Source organism: Schistocerca piceifrons, chromosome 6 (assembly GCF_021461385.2).
Source record: "Schistocerca piceifrons isolate TAMUIC-IGC-003096 chromosome 6, iqSchPice1.1, whole genome shotgun sequence".
Taxonomy (NCBI): Eukaryota; Metazoa; Arthropoda; class Insecta; order Orthoptera; family Acrididae; genus Schistocerca; species Schistocerca piceifrons.
Window position 1 is genome coordinate 86675962 of NC_060143.1, and position 21238 is coordinate 86697199.

The window sequence follows — 21238 nt, forward strand, 5'->3', positions numbered from 1 at the left end:
GTAACGTTACTGCAGTAGTACGCATTATTCCATTGTCAGTTGCAACCGTTTTCAGTGGAACTGAATGAGTAATATGGAGACTTCATATTTTACAGAAAAGTACGTTCGTTAAGTCTAGGTGCATGCCTGGAACGATTTTTTGATTTAAAACTCGCTTTTGTTGAAATTATGAAGGAAAAGGGAGTGCAGGAACAAAAATTGTAACATCCGGAATGGATTACAGGCACTGAATTTTAAGTGGGCTTGACTGTGCACTGCGCATAGTAAGACATTGCAAAGGTAACTTGTTTCTGATTTGGAGGCGATGCATTTAAAAAGAAAATCATGGAGTAGAAGAGAGACACTCTGACAAAGACAGCCCACTTCCCTGAGCTCATTTCCGTTAAAGACTTCATTGCGGGCTTGGCAGAATTGTGAGGAAAGATTCATAAATACACTCCTGGAAATTGAAATAAGAACACCGTGAATTCATTGTCCCAGGAAGGGGAAACTTTATTGACACATTCCTGGGGTCAGATACATCACATGATCACACTGACAGAACCACAGGCACATAGACACAGGCAACAGAGCATGCACAATGTCGGCACTAGTACAGTGTATATCCACCTTTCGCAGCAATGCAGGCTGCTATTCTCCCATGGAGACGATGGTAGAGATGCTGGATGTAGTCCTGTGGAACGGCTTGCCATGCCATTTCCACCTGGCGCCCAGTTGGACCAGCGTTCGTGCTGGACGTGCAGACCGCGTGAGACGGCGCTTCATCCAGTCCCAAACATGCTCAATGGGGGACAGATCCGGAGATCTTGCTGGCCAGGGTAGTTGACTTACGCCTTCTAGAGCACGTTGGGTGGCACGGGATACATGCGGACGTGCATTGTCCTGTTGGAACAGCAAGTTCCCTTGCCGGTCTAGGAATGGTAGAACGATGGATTCGATGACGGTTTGGATGTACCGTGCACTATTCAGTGTCCCCTCGACGATCACCAGTGGTGTACGGCCAGTGTAGGAGATCGCTCCCCACACCATGATGCCGGGTGTTGGCCCTGTGTGCCTCGGTCGTATGCAGTCCTGATTGTGGCGCTCACCTACACGGCGCCAAACACGCGTACGACCATCATTGGCACCAAGGCAGAAGCGACTCTCATCGCTGAAGACGACACGTCTCCATTCGTCCCTCCATTCACGCCTGTCGCGACACCACTGGAGGCGGGCTGCACGATGTTGGGGCGTGAGCGGAAGACGGCCTAACGGTGTGCGGGACCGTAGCCCAGCTTCATGGAGACGGTTGCGAGTGGTCCTCGCCGATACCCCAGGAGCAACAGTGTCCCTAATTTGCTGGGAAGTGGCGGTGCGGTCCCCTACGGCACTGCGTAGGATCCTACGGTCTTGGCGTGCATCCGTGCGTCGCTGCGGTCCGGTCCCAGGTCGACGAGCACGTGCACCTTCCGCCGACCACTGGCGACAACATCGATGTACTGTGGAGACCTCACGCCCCACGTGTTGAGCAATTCGGCGGTACGTCCACCCGGCCTCCCGCATGCCCACTATACGCCCTCGCTCGAAGTCCGTCAACTGCACATACGGTTCACGTCCACGCTGTCGCGGCATGCTACCAGTGTTAAAGACTGCGATGGAGCTCCGTATGCCACGGCAAACTGGCTGACACTGACGGCGGCGGTGCACAAATGCTGCGCAGCTAGCGCCATTCGACGGCCAACACCGCGGTTCCTGGTGTGTCCGCTGTGCCGTGCGTGTGAGCATTGCTTGTACAGCCCTCTCGCAGTGTCCGGAGCAAGTATGGTGGGTCTGACACACCGGTGTCAATGTGTTCTTTTTTCCATTTCCAGGAGTGTAGTTTGGGGGTAGTGTCAGTCTTACATCTGTTTCCGCGCTGTTTTTGAGACCGTTTGCAGTTTCAGTTCAATGTGCCACTGTGCATGTACCGATGTAACCGATTAACATGCCAGGTAACTCCAGTTTTAAGACAAATCTTTTTACGTTAAAACTGTCCAGTACATCCACACTGCTTTCCTCAGGTAGAGTTTCCAAGTCTCCATTACGACGTTGCAAAAGTGCTCCATTATTTCGATCGACATGTTTCTGTAAAAGGCCTTTTTTCGATTATGGAAATAAATATGCCACGAATACATGATAAATTGAGTTCAAAACTCTGAGAAATTGTCAGCACCTGTCCGTACGCCGCCAGTTAGCACCAGATAAAAATTATATTATGTCTTCAGTGCACCATAGATAAATAAATATTACTGAAAGTTTCACATAAGTTTCTGAGAAATTAGAAATAAATAATGACGTCGTATGCAGTGCGACTGCACTGCCGCTTAAATGCAGCGCGTTCGCAGTTTTCCTCTCCTCGCTCTCAGACAGCGTGGTATGGCTGTGGGGGAAATGTGAAGTAAGGCTCAGCGCTTTGGCAATCGAGCCTGGGCACGACCCGCGAACCAAAATCTTGGGCGCCCCTGACCTAGAAGATGCAAGAAATCTTTCGTACTCCCGCCTGTCCGCCCTCTTACGGAATGCTGTCGAGCGGTAAAGGATCCTCTCCAGATGGGATTGACAGAGAATTTTGAAAAAATTCAAAGAAGGGCATCTCGTTTTGTATTATCGCGAAATAGAGGAGAGAGTGTGACGGATATGACAAGAAAGTCAGGATGGCAGTCGTTCGAACAGAAACATTTTATTGGTTCTCATCTACATAGGGAGGAACGACCATTATGAAAAAACCAGAGTAATCAGGACTTGCGCTGAATCATTGATGTGTTCATGTTTCCCAAGTGCATTCCGAAATTGGAGTGGTAGTATGAACCCTCTCTCAGGCATATATATGTGAATTACCGTGTAGTCATGCAGATGTAGATGTAGACCGAACCACTGCACTCATTAGAAATAACTTCTATAATGGCAAAATCAGACTAAGTGCCAATATCTGTTTTTGATTTTATGATTTCTAGTCATTCTGAATCAGCAAAAGTGTAAAATTCATATTAATAACACAAATTTTATTCTTCAATAAAACTACATAGCAAGACTACCAGCATGAGACACTGTCTCAAGCATGACCCCAACTTCTATCTCACTGTGCTCCAGTTGTTACATATTTTTATGTATAACATAGTAGCAATGTAATCATAATGTGTTGTGCAACAAAAACTATGCAACATACTACTTTAAGGACGTAGATTACATATATATATTGACTTGTACCCCCTATGATCCATGGACCTTGCCGTTGGTGGGGAGGCTTGCGTGCCTCAGCGATACAGATGGCCGTACCGTAGGTGCAACCAAAACGGAGGGGTATCTGTTGAGAGGCCAGACAAACGTGTGGTTCCTGAAGAGGGGCAGCAGCCTTTTCAGTAGTTGCAAGGGCAACAGTCTGGATGATTGACTGATCTGGCCTTGTAACACTAACCAAACCGGCCTTGCTGTGCTGGTACTGCGAACGGCTGAAAGCAAGGGGAAACTATACCGTAATTTTTCCCAAGGGCATGCAGCTTTACTGTATGGTTAAATGATGATGGCGTCCTCTTGGGTAAACTACTCCGGAGTTAAAATAGTCCCCCATTAGGATCTCCGGGCGGGGACTACTCAAGAGGACGTCGTTATCAGGAGAAAGAAAACTGGCGTTCTACGGATCGGAGCGTGGAATGTCATATCCCTCAATCGGGCAGGTAGGTTAGAAAATTTGAAAAGGGAAATGGATAGGTTAAAGTTAGATATAGTGGGAATTAGTAAAGTTCGGTGGCAGGAGGAACAAGACTTCTGGTCAGGTGAATACAGGGTTATAATTACAAAATCAAATAGGGGTAATGCAGGAGTAGGTTTAATAATGAATACAAAAAATAGGAGTGCGGGTAAGCTACTACAAACAGCATAGTGAACGCATTATTGTGGCCAAGATAGACACGAAACCCACGCCTACGACAGTAGTACAAGTTTATATGCCAACTGGCTATGCAGGTGATGAAGAAATTGATTAAATGTATGATGAGATAAAATAAATTATTCAGATAGTGAAGGGAGACGAAAATTTAATAGTCATGGGTGACTGGAATTCGAGAGTAGGAAAAGGGAGAGAAGGAAACATAGTAGGTGAATATGGATTGGGGCTAAGAAATGAAAGAGGAAGCCGTCTGGTAGAATTTTGCACAGAGCATAGCTTAAACATAGCTAACACTTGGTTCAACAATCATGAAAAAAGGTTGTATACATGGAAGAATCCTGGAGATACTAGAAGGTATCAGATAGATTATATAATGGTAGAACAGAGATTTAGGGCCAGGTTTTAAATTGTAAGACATTTCCAGTGGCAGATGTGGACTCCAACCACAATCTATTGGTTATGAACTGTAGATTAAAACTGAAGAAACTGCAAAAAGGTGGGAATTTAAGGAGATGGAAACTGGATAAACTGACTAAACCAGAGGTCGTACAGAGTTTCAGGGAGAGCATAAGGGAACAATTGACAGGAATGGGGGAAAGAAATACTGTAGAAGAAGAATGGGTAGCTCTCAGGGATGACGTAGTGAAGGCAGCAAAGGATCAAATAGGTAAAAAGACGAGGGCTGGTAGAAATCCTTGGGTAACAGAAGAAATATTGAATTTAATTGATGAAAGGAGAAAATATAAAAATGCAGTAAATGAAGCAGGCAAAAAGGAATACAAACGTCTCAAAAATGAGGTCGACAGGAAGTGCAAAATGGCTAAGCAGGGATGGCTAGAGGACAAATGTAAGGATGTAGAGACATATATCACTAGGGGTAAGATAGATACTGACCACAGGAAAATTAAAGAGACCTTTGGAGAAAAGAGAACCACTTGTATTAATATCAAGAGCTCAGATGGAATACCAGTTCTAAGCAAAGAAGAGAAAGCAGAAAGGTATATAGAAGTATATAGAAGGTCTATACAAGGGCGATGTACTTGAGGACAGTATTATGGAAATGGAAGAGGATGTAGATGAAGATGAAATGCGAGATACGATACTGCGTGAAGAGTTTGACAGAGCACTGAAAGACCTGGGTCGAAACAAGACCCCGGGAGTAGACAACATTCCATTAGAACTTCTGACAGTCTTGGGAGAGCCAGTCCTGACAAAAGTCTACCATCTGGTGAGCAAGATGTATGAGCAAAATAACTGATGATGGTCGAAGTAGAGAAGATATAAAATGTAGACTGGCAATGGCAAGGAAAGCGTTTCTGAAGAAGAGAAATTTGTTAACATCGAGTACAGATTTAAGTGTCAGGAAATCGTTTCTGAAAGTATTTGTATGGAGTGTAGCCATGTGTGAAAGTGAAACATGGACGATAAATAGTTTAGACAAGAAGAGAATAGAACCTATCGAAATGTGGTGCTACAGAAGAATGTTGAAGATTAGATGGGTAGATCACATAACTAATGAGGATTGCAATTTTTGCTCCCATTTACAGTTTGAAACATGTGTGGACGGTTTAAAACCATTCGACGAAATTTGAACGTGATTCGGACACGGAAAGGGTATTTCTGCTTCCTCAACACTCCTATTTTCCGCCTTCCTGCGCCGTGATCACGCGGGAGTTATACATTAACACACACACACACACACACACACACACACACACACACACACACTCACACACCCTCAGTCCTGCAACTCCCTCGAAGACACACACTTCAGCCCATTGGTTGCTCTAGCGCCTGAAAGTACGCAAACAGCAACCACGGAGTGATGAAGGGGTTGCCTAACAATCAGGTGCTGGAGCAGCCGCCAGTCTGATTTAGATATATGAAGATGGTATCTGTTCTTTCAAAAAATGGTTCAAATGGCTCTGAGCACTATGGGACTTAACATCGATGGTCATCAGTCCCCTAGAACTTAGAACTACTAAACCTAACTAACCTAAGGACAGCACACAACACCCAGCCATCACGAGGCAGAGAAAATCCCTGACCCCGCCGGGAATCGAAGCCGGGAACCCGGGCGTGGGAAGCGAGAACGCTACCGCACGACCACGAGATGCGGGCTGTTCTTTCGGACATGTCCGACAGAACAGATATCATCTCCATATAGTTGAGGCTAACCGGCCATTGACCTTCTGTGCAGATGTACACCCATTGCCCGAACTCTTACAGAAATCGGTAAGATTGTCTGCCGTGAATAATGCGTATTACACTCATTATTCACGGCAGGCAATCAGTTACTGGCAGAACGAATGTAGTGTGTGGACATTAAGTTGGGAATGTGGGTCTCATGGGGAGCGTGCGTGGGATAAACCCCTGCAGTTGCACAATCCTCTGTGCCCTCGGTGGCTCAAAAGGATAGAGCGTCTACCATGCAAGCAGGGGATCCCGGGTTCGAGTCCCGGTCGGGGCACACATTTTCAACTGTCCCCATTGATGTATATCAACGCCTGTCAGCAGCCTAAGGTCTTGATTTAATTATCATTTCAGTGTGATTTAGTGTCGAAATTTCTGAAGGTATGTTTCTAACGTGCTCAAGAAAGATGCTTATATGGCTCCGTGGGCGTTGCAGAACTGGGGAGGAGGGAGTTTGTGTGTGGGGGGGTTTGTTGTTATACTCTTTGACGCTTTATTCACGCACATGTTAATGGCCAGAAAACAGAAGGGTTGAAGGACTGTAAGTACTGTTTCCTGCTTCGGATCACGTTCAAATTTCGTCGAATGGTTTTGAATGGTCTCTACTGGTTTCAACGTGTACATGAGAGCAAAGACTGCGGTCACATGTGACATGCGCGATCACGTTCAAAGATGGTTCAGCCCCATAACGTCCTCAGAAAAGGTTGAAGCGTCCGGGAGTATTAGCAGTGTCAAGGGTTGTCAACAACATCTCCCGTTGCTCATCACACTGCAAACTGTCATTTTTAACCACGAAAAGTGTGAGAATCAACGCCCATGGAAACGTTGAGATTCTATTTGCGCTCTTTATGCCATCCCCTGAGGCCTTTTCGTGTCGATTATAAGCGACAGTTTGTCTGAAATGTTCATCTCGCCCGCCCATAAGCAAACCGAGTTATTTCAATGTTGGGTGTCGTGATCCTGACCTCCATCGCACAGACATCGAAAGAAAGAATAAATTGTGTTGAAGAGGGGCTGCGACAATCTTCTCATCGTGTGATACGTCCATGGTGTCGTTGGGCAGAATTGTGCTGAAATTTGATGTCAATGTGACAGAAAAAGTAGGAAAAGTAGGGCTACAATGTAGCATCATAGTGCTTTTTTGTGTAAAATTTACGTAAATAAACAACAAATTTATTGTGCTTCTTTGTTGCATTGATTTTCCTAAATTACTAAATTAAGAAGAAAAATACAAGAAGTTCTTATCATAGAAGAGAATAAGGGCTTTCTAATGAAGTATGTCTATCTTGAAATAAATACTAAATATTGTGGTTGAATTTTCAAGTGCATTTGATTTTTTTAAATCTTAAATTTCGATTACTTCCCAAAATACAACATTTAAGCACAAGCTGCTTTCAACATCGTCATGAGTAAAATTTCAGCTAAATCTCAAACAACATTAGTAAACTAAGCCTTATACCAGATTTTGTTCGCCGGCCGGAGTGGCCGAGCGGTTCTAGGCGTTACAGTCTGGAACCGCGCGACCGCTACGGTTGCAGGTTCGAATCCTGCCTTGGGCATGGATGTGTGTGATGTCCTTAGGTTAGTTAGGTTTAAGTAGTTCTAAGTTCTAGGAGACTGATGACCTTAGAAGTGAAGTCCCATAGTGCTCAGAGCCATTTGAACCAGATTTTGTTGGTATCACATACATTAACGTTTTACATAAAAAAATGGTTTTATTTTTAACCCTAGAATAAAATAATTGCAGCCAATAAAGATTAAGCAAATGTACAGATAGTATACAATACTCTATAGTTTCATGTATTGTTATTTACAAATATCACACTAATTCTTTTGTAACATTAACATGAGTGGCTCTCTGTTAGTATTATTTCAGTGTTCTGCTTTACCAATATGATCATGTATTACCACCTCTCATTTGTATTAAAACTCACTACATGTAAGTATTTGAGAGTAACAAATTACAAAGGATTAAAAAGTTATATATATATTCTTTTGCAGTTATTGTGAAGTTAATATCTGTATCACTCTTTTTTTTAGATTATCATAATAAATTCATCATCATAAAGAGTTGCACCCAGAAGGACAAGACAGATTGCGATCATTGTAGGCAGGCAGATAGATGATACTACTGTACATACAAAACAACTGCATTTTGAACTTCAAAAGACTACAGCATACATTGCACCACATGGCCTAGAAATGTACGTACATATTAACATGATGTAGGACCCCCATGGTTCTGAATACAAGTGTCAATATGTGTGGTATGAAGCTGGACAGGTCTCAGATGTTTTCCTGTATACATCCCATGTTGCTTGCAACTGAGTTTAGAGATATACAGATCAGTGCATGGAGGTGGAGTCCTGAAAATATGGTCCTTGGCAAACCACACACTCAACTGGTGAGAGATTGGGCGATACGACTGGCTATGGCAGAGCATTCTCAACGACAAGGCATCCTTGTGAAGTCGCTGTGGTGTGAGAACAAGAGCTATCCTGTTGAAATATGACACGGGCATTCAGTATTCATGAACAGCAGAGCTACCACTTGCAGGACATCCATGTACCATGTTGCTATCATAAAGGAACACTTCAGTGAATGGGCACCATGGGATAATGCTCTCCACACTGTTGCACCAAGCTGACATGGTGTGTGATGGGAGACCACAAACTGCTCTTTGTGGCACTCTCCACTGAGTCTCTCAACACAGACCCAGTGGTTGTTGCCACTGAGATACAAGCAGGACTCATCACCAAGAGGATCTACTGCAGGGCCCCCTGCCCATTGCTCCAACATCTGGTGGGTTGAATGTGATGTTGTGAGGATACCAGTGGCAGGAGCCATAACTTGGTTTTCAGTTATTCCTGTGTCATGCAGCCACCTGCCAACAGTACTAGCATTTACAGTATGTTGTATGGAAGACCAGAGAACCTGCTGAATGGCCCCTATCATTGTCACCAGATCTACTTGCACATGGTGGACAATCCTCCTTGTTGTGTGTGATGGACTTCCAGATCCTGCATGTCATTCATGCATGCATGCCTTTCTGCATCTTCTGTTGCCAACATGAGCAATGGTGGTCTCCATACAACTGATTTGGTGCCCAGTATGACAATAGGACCACCCAACCTCCTGCAACCCAATGATGTGGCCTCTCTTGAACTCAACCACTTGTACAACCTAGTGTCAAAGATGTTGCCAAGGCATAGCACATGTTCAGGTGATGCCCCGTGATGCTAATCACTGTTGTACCATCTGACATGGCCATTTTGGCCCCTCTTATGTCAACCAATACACACATCCTCAAGGCCCCACCTTTGCTCCCTGAGTGTGTTTCTGACCATGAGAAAGTAATCATTTCTATAGTTGATGATGCATAACATCCTCACCCAGTTGGCAGTGGATTGGGAGGGTCCTTCTGAGTGCAACTATTTTTATGACAATGAGTGCAGATAGTGTAGCTCTGCACTTCTTTTTGATTATGGTGTAGCTATTTCTTTCAACCATTACATCAAGAAGTTCTATCATGCAAAATGAACAAGCTCTTCAATTAGCAATGTTCTAAAAAGCCAATGTTGTAAAAAGCCATTTATGAGACAGGTTAATATCTTGGTTAGTCAGCTGGTTATACACATGCTGACTGTTTACAATTTTTTAAGTAAAAGTGGGTAATTGCTTCCTGTTCAAGGATTCCTCTGTAGAATAAGTTGTTAAGGAGACATATCTTTGACCTACATTTGACAAAACATCTCCTCTCTGCCATACATTTTATTCACATTGGTAGATGTAATCATGCATTGCAATGTAGCAATTTTTGACCTTTGCAATAACTGTTTCATTTTGTTTCAGCTCCAGGTGTTTGATGCTAATAAAGATGGACGGCTTCAGTTGTCAGAGATGGCAAAGTAAGAATTGGAAATTAGTGCTACAAGTAAATTAAATAGTTTAGTTATTTTCATGTTTTGTTCATCATGTTATTTTTGTGATGACTGTCCTTACTGTGGACAATGTCAATAGCTTTACAAGTAGGATACATTTTCTCACTCGAGATATGGCTACATGCTGACAAATTACGTAAATGGATTTTGACATTACCTCTTAATCTAATAGAAGGAGTTGTCAATCAAAAATGATCCCAGTTTATTTTTATTGCCTACCAGCACCTTTAATTTGCAACTTTCTTCTCTCTGTGGAAGAGTAAGATTGAGGACAGTGGAAGCAATTTTTGTTCCTACTGGTACTCTTGTGCTACTATTTTGCCATACTTTTACTGGTCCTTTACATCAAACTTCATAAGAACTAATTGTTGTAAAGCTGCTACTAGTAAACCTATTGTTTAAAAAACGTGTTGCATACAAGTGCTTTAAGAATACTTGTAGACACCAGATAATGTCCTTGCAGCATACTTTGTTCCAATGGATGATTTGTGTCTGAGAATGTGTATCAAAGTCGTGTAGGGAAAGCCAAGATGAGCTGTTTGATATAAGACACTTGTGATCGATCAAGCAAGGAAACAATCTGAAATTGGCCAACAAAAGGCAGCTGAGCTACAGTGCATGTGCACTATATGAGATTTTAATATCTGCTCACCCTTTTATACCACTTATTTTTGTTAAAATCCAAGTCAACCTTCTCTGTGAGCACAATGAAGCGAAGAGTCAATGGAACTAGTTATGTAAAAACTAATTATATTTCCATTGTGATCTAGACTTAAACCTTACAATAGTAGTTGCCTCATAGTAAGAAGGCCAGACTTTTTTCCACCTTGGTAAACCACAACTGTCTTATATCAATCTGTATGTCTCAATTTATACCACATCACAGGTACACTGTAAACATTTACCATTTACATCATGCACATGACATGAATGAATGAAAATGTGTGATGCAACCAATTTTTAGTCCTTTCATCATGAAAATCAGTGGCAAAGCTGATAACAAATATTTCAGAAATTTATGCAATTATTGCCTTTTAATTTTACAATAAAAAAGAATGCTTCTTTTGTCCATTCTCGAAATACTACCATACAATTACTAGCTTTCGTGAGATTTAAAATAGTACTGCAGAAGGACATTTGCTATGCACAAAATTAGTTGATAAAACTGCTATTATGCGAGAGATTAGTAGGACAAACTGAGCACCACTCTAATCTTTTGTTAATACTCAACCAGAAAAAAACTTGTACTTGTCTGAGAAAGTGATGAGTCCCTTACATTGAACTGTCCAACACCACAAGGTTTCAAATTTACAAATTCACCTTTCTCAAATGTTAGGCATGGAAATTTTACAATGTTCAAGACAAGCAAATAAATAAAGCAAATACATCAACCAATTTCTGAAAATATTAGTAATTGGACACAGAAAAAATACACTCCCAAGCAGTGGTAGGACAATACACTTGCAAATGCTATTGTAGTTTACAAGGTTCCAGTTCCAGTGGCTCCTTTCCCTGGCAGAAGGATTGTAGGGGAAGGAGGAAGGGTGAAGGAAAATGACTGGCAAGGTTTAAGAAATGGATTGAGTTCAGTAAGTCTCCTCTGACCATGGATTCTGGGTGACTTTACTGAACACTGCCCCTTTTTCCTAAAACTCATGAATCCTTTTCCTTCACTCCCTTCCTTCCCTTTCAACCCTTCTGTTAAAAACAATTACATTTTTTGAACAACTGCAGTATGAATTTAAATATCAAATGAAAGATCTCCATCACCTTTATCTATCTCCAATCTCACTTCAGGTGATTCCCATCTCTCCTTGGATCTCAGTAATCTTCCTTCCTTTTCTAACCTTCCCCAACCTATTACTTAAAAATCTAGATAATGTGTCACTTCTGCTTTTATATACATATCAGCAAAAATACATATTTCACCTCATGGAGATAAGTACTGACCAATAATTCTGTCTCAGATTCATTGGCAATATGAAGGTTCACAGATATTAATTTCATGGTATACACATTTTCTGATCTAGTCATCAACAGGCAGACATATTCCTAATTATATAAAAGTTAAAAAGACAATGTAAGAAAGAGTTAAACAGTCAGCTGAAATGAGTCCAATGAAAATCTCTATACATTAATGTTTGGAACACTACTTGTTTAGCAGTTAAAGTAAAAGGAATAGTGAAAAAGTCAAAGAAACAGAAAGTGATTTTTTGGTAGTCAGGTAATTCATATTAGGAAGAAGAAATGGAGGCACAATTTTCACCTTGTGAAAACTCATGCTTACTACCAAATTACTACTCCATGTGAAATGCAAGAGTTCGTTTTTGATGTCATAATCTACACTTTATTGTATTCCCATATAATACTCAACATATGGTGGTAAATGTTCACATAAATCTGAAACATAAAATTATTACTGACAGTGATAACTGATAATACTCTTAGCCATTGCAGCAACTCAATGAGTTCCTTATAAGAGTGGAATATTTTGTACAATTCACATATAGATTTCATTGTGCGTAAGATTGAAATAATCACAAAGTAGAATAAAAAATGTGATACTCTCATATTTGTACTAATTTCATGTACTTCTTCATTCAAGCAGAAAATTAAGGTCTAGGAAATGTTCTAAAGAGAAGTAAAAGTATTTCTACACCTTAAGAATATTGTGAAAGTATCAGTCTTTTTTGTGAGGATCAAATTTAAATCCGTGTGTCACACTAGTAAACAATTAATTATGTTGCAGATTACTGCCTGTTAAGGAGAACTTTTTGTGTCGGCAGATATTCAAGGTATGACATACAAATATTTGCACATGTACAAATATAAGTATTTAAATGTTGTGAATTAATGTGACACAAAAGACAACTCTGAATTATTTAACAATAAACTTAAACAAGGAGGGAAAGTCATTTCCTTCTAGAATCCAATTATTTTCAAGAGCCAGTTAGGATGTATGTGTGATATGCATTCATAGTTTATATTATTCTAGCTGAATCAGATACTATGTGCCATTCATAAATTGTGTAGGTAGGATGGATGCATAATTTGAATTAAAAGTACTGGTAAGTGGTAGTGAAGTTCTAGTACTATACATAGGAATGCCTTTCAGTCATTTGTGTGGGAAAAAAAAGTAAATAAATAAAAAAATGAATTTTGTCACACTTATTTTTCTTTACAGAATAGATAGTGCAAAATCTTTACTTAAAAGCCATTGCTAAACATGATAATTAATAAATATGTAATATCTCACATCATCTAGTATGATACAAAGACTATAAATAAGATTTATCATAAAAGTAAGAGTTGCAAAATACTTTAGTAAGTTTTACATTCTCTGTTAGTTTTAAACAGTCTGGTTATTTTGGTTCAGTGTTGTTCACTGTCATGCACTACTGAAAACAATGTCCTATGCTTGTGTTACCCTTCTCTGCTAGCAGTTTGACTGTGTATTATCACTAAAGCTTTTCTGTTCTCTCACTGTGCTAACTCTATCTAAAGTACTGCTTTAAATCTTTCCAGTTTGCTGAAGTACATGATTATTAATTGATTGCTTGATTCCCCTTAGAAACCCCCATTTGTTATTAAGCATTTACTTTATGCATGTAAGCTCTCTGTTTCACAAACTTGGTGAAAATATTCTCAGTGTCACCTCTCTAATCTTCAACATTAAGTGAAAATATGAAACAAACCTTTTAAATCTGAATTTTTAAGACTTGCTTATACTTAGAAAAAAGTTATTCCATACAATTACATAGTTATGAGGTAAAACTATAATATTTGGTCAAAGTTGACTGTAAATCCATAAGAATTTGAGGACATAATATAATTTAGAATTCTTTATGACAACATGATTTAAAAGGTGGTCTTAACTGCCTTGGTCACAGGCAGTTTCTAATCTATTATGTCAAATCAGACTGGCGAGAAAGAAACAGTACATCAACATAAATCAAACATTTTGTATGCTATACAAATTAGGAACACAATAGTTCAGAAAGAGATATATGTGCATTAAAAGTAAAGAACCCTGACAACACATCATTTTATGATATTTTCATTTGGTCATTTCTTGAAGTTTCTCATAACTGTCCATACCCAAACATTAAAGGACCAAACCCATACACAATTCAATATTATACCAATGATGTCTTCAGGGCCTTGGTACAATCTTACTGGGCTTCTCCCAGCATGCTACAAGTACTTTCATTTGCTGCAGTGCACCATTTATCTCTGATGATAAAGAATTGGTCTATAGTATCTCCATAGTTCATTTTGGATTTGTTGTTAAGGAATTTCACTTTTTCACAAATGCACTAGACACTCTAACTTTCCAATGTTGATCTTTATCACTGTTCTCTATTCTTTGTTACATATTTCATATTATTTCAATATCATCTCAAATAATGATTCCATGGCACTATTAAGATGTTAGCTATCTCGAATGTGTGAGGTTTATCATTTACTTTCTATTAGATCTATTAAAATCACTGTTTGACTTCACCATCTGTCACTCTTTCCCTACAATTCCACACAGAGTTTTTGTGTCAGTAATACCATTCAAGCATTAGTGATTGGTGCAAGAATTCAACACTTTTGGATATGCTGTCAATACTTGTACTAGGTCAAATGTGAATATTGTGTTGCATATGTTTAAATTAAAGTTTTTAGTTGCAAGAAAATATCTCCAGTCACAGGTGACTTATTCTGTGGCATTATTAGAGACATTGATCTTGTGGTAATACTTTCAAGTGCTATGTGCTGATTTTAAGCTAAATCTGCCTCAATAGTAGCTATACAAATAAACAGCAACTGGAAACAGTTTTCACTGTGAACTGCTTCACTTTTAAACTTTGTTTCTTTCTCTCCTACTGTTGAGAAATCTTTAGAGAGATTTCAATGACAGTGCACGTTTGCAAGCAGCAAATACATAAGGATAGGAAACTTACTTCTAATGAATTTAATTTCATTTGAAAACTATAATTTGATAAATTAGCATAAAACATCAGAGACATACAAAAAGAGGCAAGATGGTCTATAAAACTGAAGCAACTTATTATAACTTTGTTAACATTTTTCTGTTACTGTTATATGCATAATTTAAGTAACATGTACACCCTTTAATGACAAATGTCACTCTTGATTTCTTTTATATTATGAGATCAGGATACGAATAGCAGTACACTGAATAAAATGATTGATGTTGTCTAAGGTCGACATGACCTATCAATACTACAACATGAAGCCATCCATATGAAATATATGTGCAATTCTTGGTGTTCCTGTGTTACAGCTATTTTACCACACACCAAAGACCATTATTCTTTACATGTTCTACTGTTTATTACAATAACAAATTCCATTATCATTTCATTTTAGTAATACTGAATTCCTTGTTGTAAAAAAGCATTACAACCATTGCCATTCTTCGAATTATCAGGAGATACACAATGGTATGTGACGAATATCATGAAGTTTGTCATACTGCATAATTTTCATACATTTTCTATTCCTTTGAAAACATCTGTCATTAAATAACTATGCAATGCACAGTTACTGACAATATTTTGTGTGATACTGGAGAAGTTATTTCAATCAAATTCAGCCACAATATTTAACACTGCTGCTCACACTGTGAAACAGACAGCCTATTTTGTATTATCTCATCTCCATCTGAAGACCCGTAACTTACATAAAAATCTTACCAGATTACATAAGGTGAATAAAACTGGTCCACATAGTACAAAAAATATCAGACCAAATGTCTTTATCCTTGTTATAACAGCCCACTGCCTTCACTGTCAGCTACGTCATAACATAATGCTGCTTTCAGTGGTGCAGATTACTGTGCTTTCAGTGATTTTTTTTTCCTTTGGTAAACATAGTTTCTTATTTGATAACTCCTCTCCCATGCTTGAGGCCTATGACTAGGCAGACATAACAGGCTGCATCATTAATGGAAGGTACTTACGGGTTGATGTAGCTTCATGCAGTTGTGACGGAGCTGGTACTGAAGGCAGTAAACTGTTACAACTAAGTAAAACAAGACATTCAATCAGAAATTTTGTAGAATATGTGTACTGGTTTTTATTCATTTAGTGTAATGACAAAAATTTTGTTGTAAGGTTGGCAGGTGATCAAATATGGTTTTCATTTCATAATATAAATAGCATGATTTACCGATCTGGAATGTTGACTGCAACAATTTTCAAATATTGACAAAACCATGCACTTGTATCTGGTAAAAACATTAACATTAAAGTCAATTTCTTGTAATATAACTGAAGGAAAGAAATTTTCTTGTAAAAGTTGACAGACCACAATCCAATTGAAAATTCAGGTTCACAAGTTAATTGCTCTCCATGTCAAAGAACTTCTAACTAATCAATGTATCACTACTCAAGAGTTCACATTTTGTCTTGAGTCTTCATGCCAACAAATATACACTACAGTTCTCCAGTTTTAAAGCTCTTATAAATGAGTTCACATCTAATTCTAGTATATTCAGTAACTTTGCATCACATATGATAACCATTCTTAGATTTTTCCAAAGTGTCATTTCTATATGTCTAAAAGGAGGAATAGCTCCAAAATTTAATGACACATAATGTTGTAAGAGCTACTCACTTATTCATGATCACATACACATGAATAAGACCTCTGTCCCCATAAATTAACCACTTATTTGCTCCGACAGCCACATAAGTGCAGCTTCAGTGATTTTCCTACTGATCATTCCAGTAAAACTAGTTTCAAATTATCACAAAGAAAGATTCCTTGTCTCTACTGATCAGTATCTCCAATGTACTAATCACAGTCTGCATTCCTACACCTAAAATGCTAATCACTTTCTCCACTTTCTTTCAGTAGTTCATGTATAATTATTAATAGAATAATTGCTTATCACCATTGTTACTAAATCACCCTGTTCCAACATTCATCATGTTTGAAGTCTTGCTGCAGTTAAAGACTTATTTTTCCAACTTCATCCTGATGACAAACACATTAACTCCTCCATAATTTGCTTCATCAACAAAATTACGATCTTGAATTATTCCCCCTTTGGAAGCTAAGTCAAGAAATACCTCTGTAAAATTGTTTGTGAGCTTACATGGCCCTTTCCCATGTCAACATATTTACAGACATCTAGAGAAATAATACCTATACACCGAATACATTAAACTACTTATGTGCTACAGATTCATTTATGATATCTGCACCAACTGCACTTCTTCTAAGGCAAATCTCCCTGAAGAACTCCAGCCTAACATCCAAATCTGTTTCAATAGTTCCTTTTCATATTAATGAGCTACACTATGTGATCAAAAGTATTCAGATACCTAGCTGAAAATGACTTACAAATTCGTGGCACCCTCGATCGGTAATGCTGTAATTCAGTATGGTGTAGGCCCACCTTTAGCCTTGATGACAGCTTCCACTCTTGCAGGCATACGTTCAATCAGATGCTGGTAGGTTTCTTGGGGAATGGCAGCCCATTCTTCACAGTGTGCTGCACTGAGGAGAGGTATCAATGTTGGTCGGTGAAGCCTGGCATGAAGTCAACATTCCAAAACATCTCAAAGGTGTTCTGTAAGATTCAGGTCAGGACTCTGTGCAGGCCAGTCCATTACAGGGATGTTATTGTTATGCAATGACTCCACCACAGGCTGTGTATTATGACCAGGTGCTCATCCTGTTGAAAGTTGCAATTGCCATCCCCAAATTGCTCTTCAATAGTGGGAAGCAAGAAAGTGCTTCAAACATCAATGTAGGTCCATGAAAATCATGACCACACCATAACACCACTGCCTCTGAATTTTACTGTTGGCACTATATATGCTGGCAGATGATGTTCATCGGGCATTCACCATAACCACACCCTGCCATCAGATCACCACACAGTACAGTGATTTGTCACTCCACATGACATTTTTCCACTGTTCAATCATCCAATGTTTATGCTCCTTACACCGAGTGATGTGTTGTTTGGCATTTACCGGCGAGATGTGTGGCTTATGAGCAGCCGCTTGACCTTGAAATCCACGTTTTTTCACCTCATGTCATATTACTTGCAGTGGCTCCTGATGAAGTCTGGAATTCCTGTATGATGGTCTGAATAGATGCCTGCCTCTTACATATTACGACATTCTTCAACTGTCGGCAGTCTCTGTCAGCCAATAGACAAGGTTTGCCTGTACGCTTTTGTGCTGTATGTGTCCCTTCACATTTCTATTTCACTATCACATCAGAAACAGTGGACCTAGGTATGTTTAAGAGTGTCAAAATCTCACATACAGATGTATGACACAAATAACAATCACCTCACCACATTTGAAGTCCGTAAGTTCCACGGAGTGCCCAGTTCTGCTCTCTCCCGATGTCTAATTACTACTGAGGCTGCTGATATGGAGAACTTGGCAATAGGTGGCAGCACAATGCACCTAATATGAGAAATGTATCTTTTTGGGGGTGTCCGGATAAATTTGGTCACATAGTGTACCTTCCTGGATATTAATCTCCTTTTCTCTGATAGTTTCCATGCTCCACATTTCAACATCAACAGCTGTTCCACATTAAAAATTCCCTCCCCTTTGTCTTTGCCAATGATAATATTGTGAAGCCCTGTACGCACTATATTTTATCCTAATGTATGTCCCAAACATGACACAGCCCTGCCACAAGCATTTCCCATGTGAAAAATGATAGGGGTAAGTGTGGAACCTTCCATATTATTTAGCAGCTCTGTAGGCACCACTGGGCACCTGTCTCTGTGAATATAAGAACTAATCAGTTGTCAACTTGGCTGAATGAGTGCCACTAAACTGTTGTTAATTACAGCCCAAACCCATCTTTGTGGTTTATGAACATGCTATGTAGTAGAACACCACTTTAACAACTGATTTAGTACCCAAGTCATTTTCATTCTCCTTCCAAATAGCAACTGCTTTAAACAGAAACCATCAATCACTGCCCTCCCCCACGTTTGACATCCTCTCCCATATCTCTCTCTCTCTCTCTCTCTCTCTCTCTCTCTCTCTCTCTCTCATCCTTGGTCCCTTTGTCCATGTTAACCTCATTATTGATGAACATTACCAATGAGCTAATTTATTTTAACAAAAGTTTATTACAGCAAGAAAGTTGCATAAGATATTTAAAAGTTTGAACCAGTTTTCACTTATCAGATGTTTTCAACAGCCCGTGGGATTATTCTTCCCCAGAGGCTATATAAAATTCTCTTACTAATCATTATATGTATGTGTCTCCTAGCAGTAGACTCATAGAAAGTCATTCACAATTGATGACTGTCTATGTAATTTGATTCAGCCTCAGGCCAAATATAACTGCATGCGTTATTGAAAATTACTTATCAATTTAAAGTGGTTCAGTTATGCTAATGCCTTACACAATTGTTGGACTGCAATGAATTTTATTGCTAATGCTCAGGCTTACATTTGCAGGTGTTTGTCTGTCTATCCTTTTTCATTCTGTGTTTGTTGTTTCCATCACGGAGTTTCTGTTAAGTTGATAATGGGAGTATGGACTTGAGATGAACCTTAAACTTCACTTACGATTAAGTCTGAGACTTTTATGTGATCATGTAAATCAACTGAGAAATGTGTGAGGGAATGCTGGTGAATTACATAGGCAGAGTGACAACCTAACCAGACAGTAGATGAGGCTCACATGCCAGATATTGTTTTTATGCTTTAACATTGTGACATACTGCTAACAACACAGTAGTATTTTGTATCAAGATTTAATTTATGGAAAGTAGTATTACCCTTCATCAGTAATTATCTGTGGAATTTTTATCTAAATACAAGTGATACATATCATAGATGTATTTAGTGTGATATGCACTCATGTGTGATTTAAAGTAAAGGAAAATTATTGCATAAACATTGTAATTACTTCATTGGCTTTGGAAAACCATTCCAGAAAGTTTTATTTTGGAAATGTAAGTGGAGAAGGGCAGACACATGAATAAACAATAAATACCTAAATGCAACAGATTATCTGCGTGGTAGGCAAAAGCTATTCTTAAAACAAACAATGGAAATGCAAAATTGGAATACCAACAATGTTAGGAAAACAGTAGACTGCTACTCACCATAAAGATGACAGTGAGTTGCAGACAGGCACAATGAAATGACTGTCACCCATTTAGTTTTTGGCCAAAGCCTTCTTCAGAAAAGAAATCACACACACATTCACACAAGCAAGCACACCTCACATGCACAAGACTGTTATCTCTGGCAGCTTGCACCAATCCAAACTGTTACTGTGTGGTTAGCAATATGTAGGAGACTTGCATTACTATATAAAAAGACACAGTGTTGAACAATTGTCAAAGACAGTTTATAAGTAGAGAGAGATAGCTTGCAACTCCACTGTTAGGTGGTACTCATAAGTCTCTCAGATCACACGCATTTTGGGCTATCCTACATGTAAGGATCACTCACTGGTACTAGTTGCTTTAAAACAAAATGCAATAAAACCAATACTTTTATTTATTTTACTGGTGAGACCACAACAGGAAAAAAGGACAGCAAGATAGAGGATATCGTTAACATAAAACTAATATAGAGCTCTGTCATCTTCATCAAGCAAAGAGAGGGACAGTTATAGTAAGCTACTCAGGAAAGTTTCAGTAAAGTTTAAAAACTTGGAGAAGTATTTACGGAATCTAAATTGTGAATCTGCATTCTCAGTCATGTCTGCAAAGATGAAGTGTGTAACACAAGAAAGGCGGGGGTATAGACTGGATTTCCATTCAGGTGCACTTTTGTTTCAAAAAGATATTCCTTTAGATTTTATTTATGTAATAGAAATTGTCTAGAGAGACTATCCAGCAAACAGAACAGAAGAAATTCTCTATAATGTGGATGACATACATTAGCTTATTCTGCAGAAACGTAAGGACAAATATCAAAAATGGATGTCAAGGTTTAATTATTGTTGTATAGTATTTCATTAATTAGTGTTTGAAATGTAATACATAGTATCAAGTAGGAAAGTCACTTCTTTCGTTTCAGTTATCAACACAACCTTTATTCATTTATAATCTAACATTCATAATGGCTATATCCCTTACTGCCTCTTTCATACAGTCTGGAAAACCTTTGTAGTGAACTATTCAGAACAATGATATCATCCACATCCGAGAATACTGCAGTGCTGTATCAACATAGTGCTTTAA

At 39.2% G+C, this 21238-nt stretch overlaps 1 protein-coding gene across 2 annotated transcripts in view; it reads left to right on the forward strand.

The window, feature by feature from the left end:
- The window catches only part of LOC124802669 (calbindin-32), a 717374-nt gene that overhangs the window by 637389 nt on the left and 58747 nt on the right, over window positions 1–21238 (forward strand). For both annotated transcript variants that reach the window (XM_047263581.1, XM_047263582.1), the window contains exons 7-8: window positions 9950–10005; window positions 12788–12833. In XM_047263581.1, the coding sequence (XP_047119537.1) occupies window positions 9950–10005; window positions 12788–12833 (102 nt within the window). The remainder of the gene's footprint in view (window positions 1–9949; window positions 10006–12787; window positions 12834–21238) is intronic.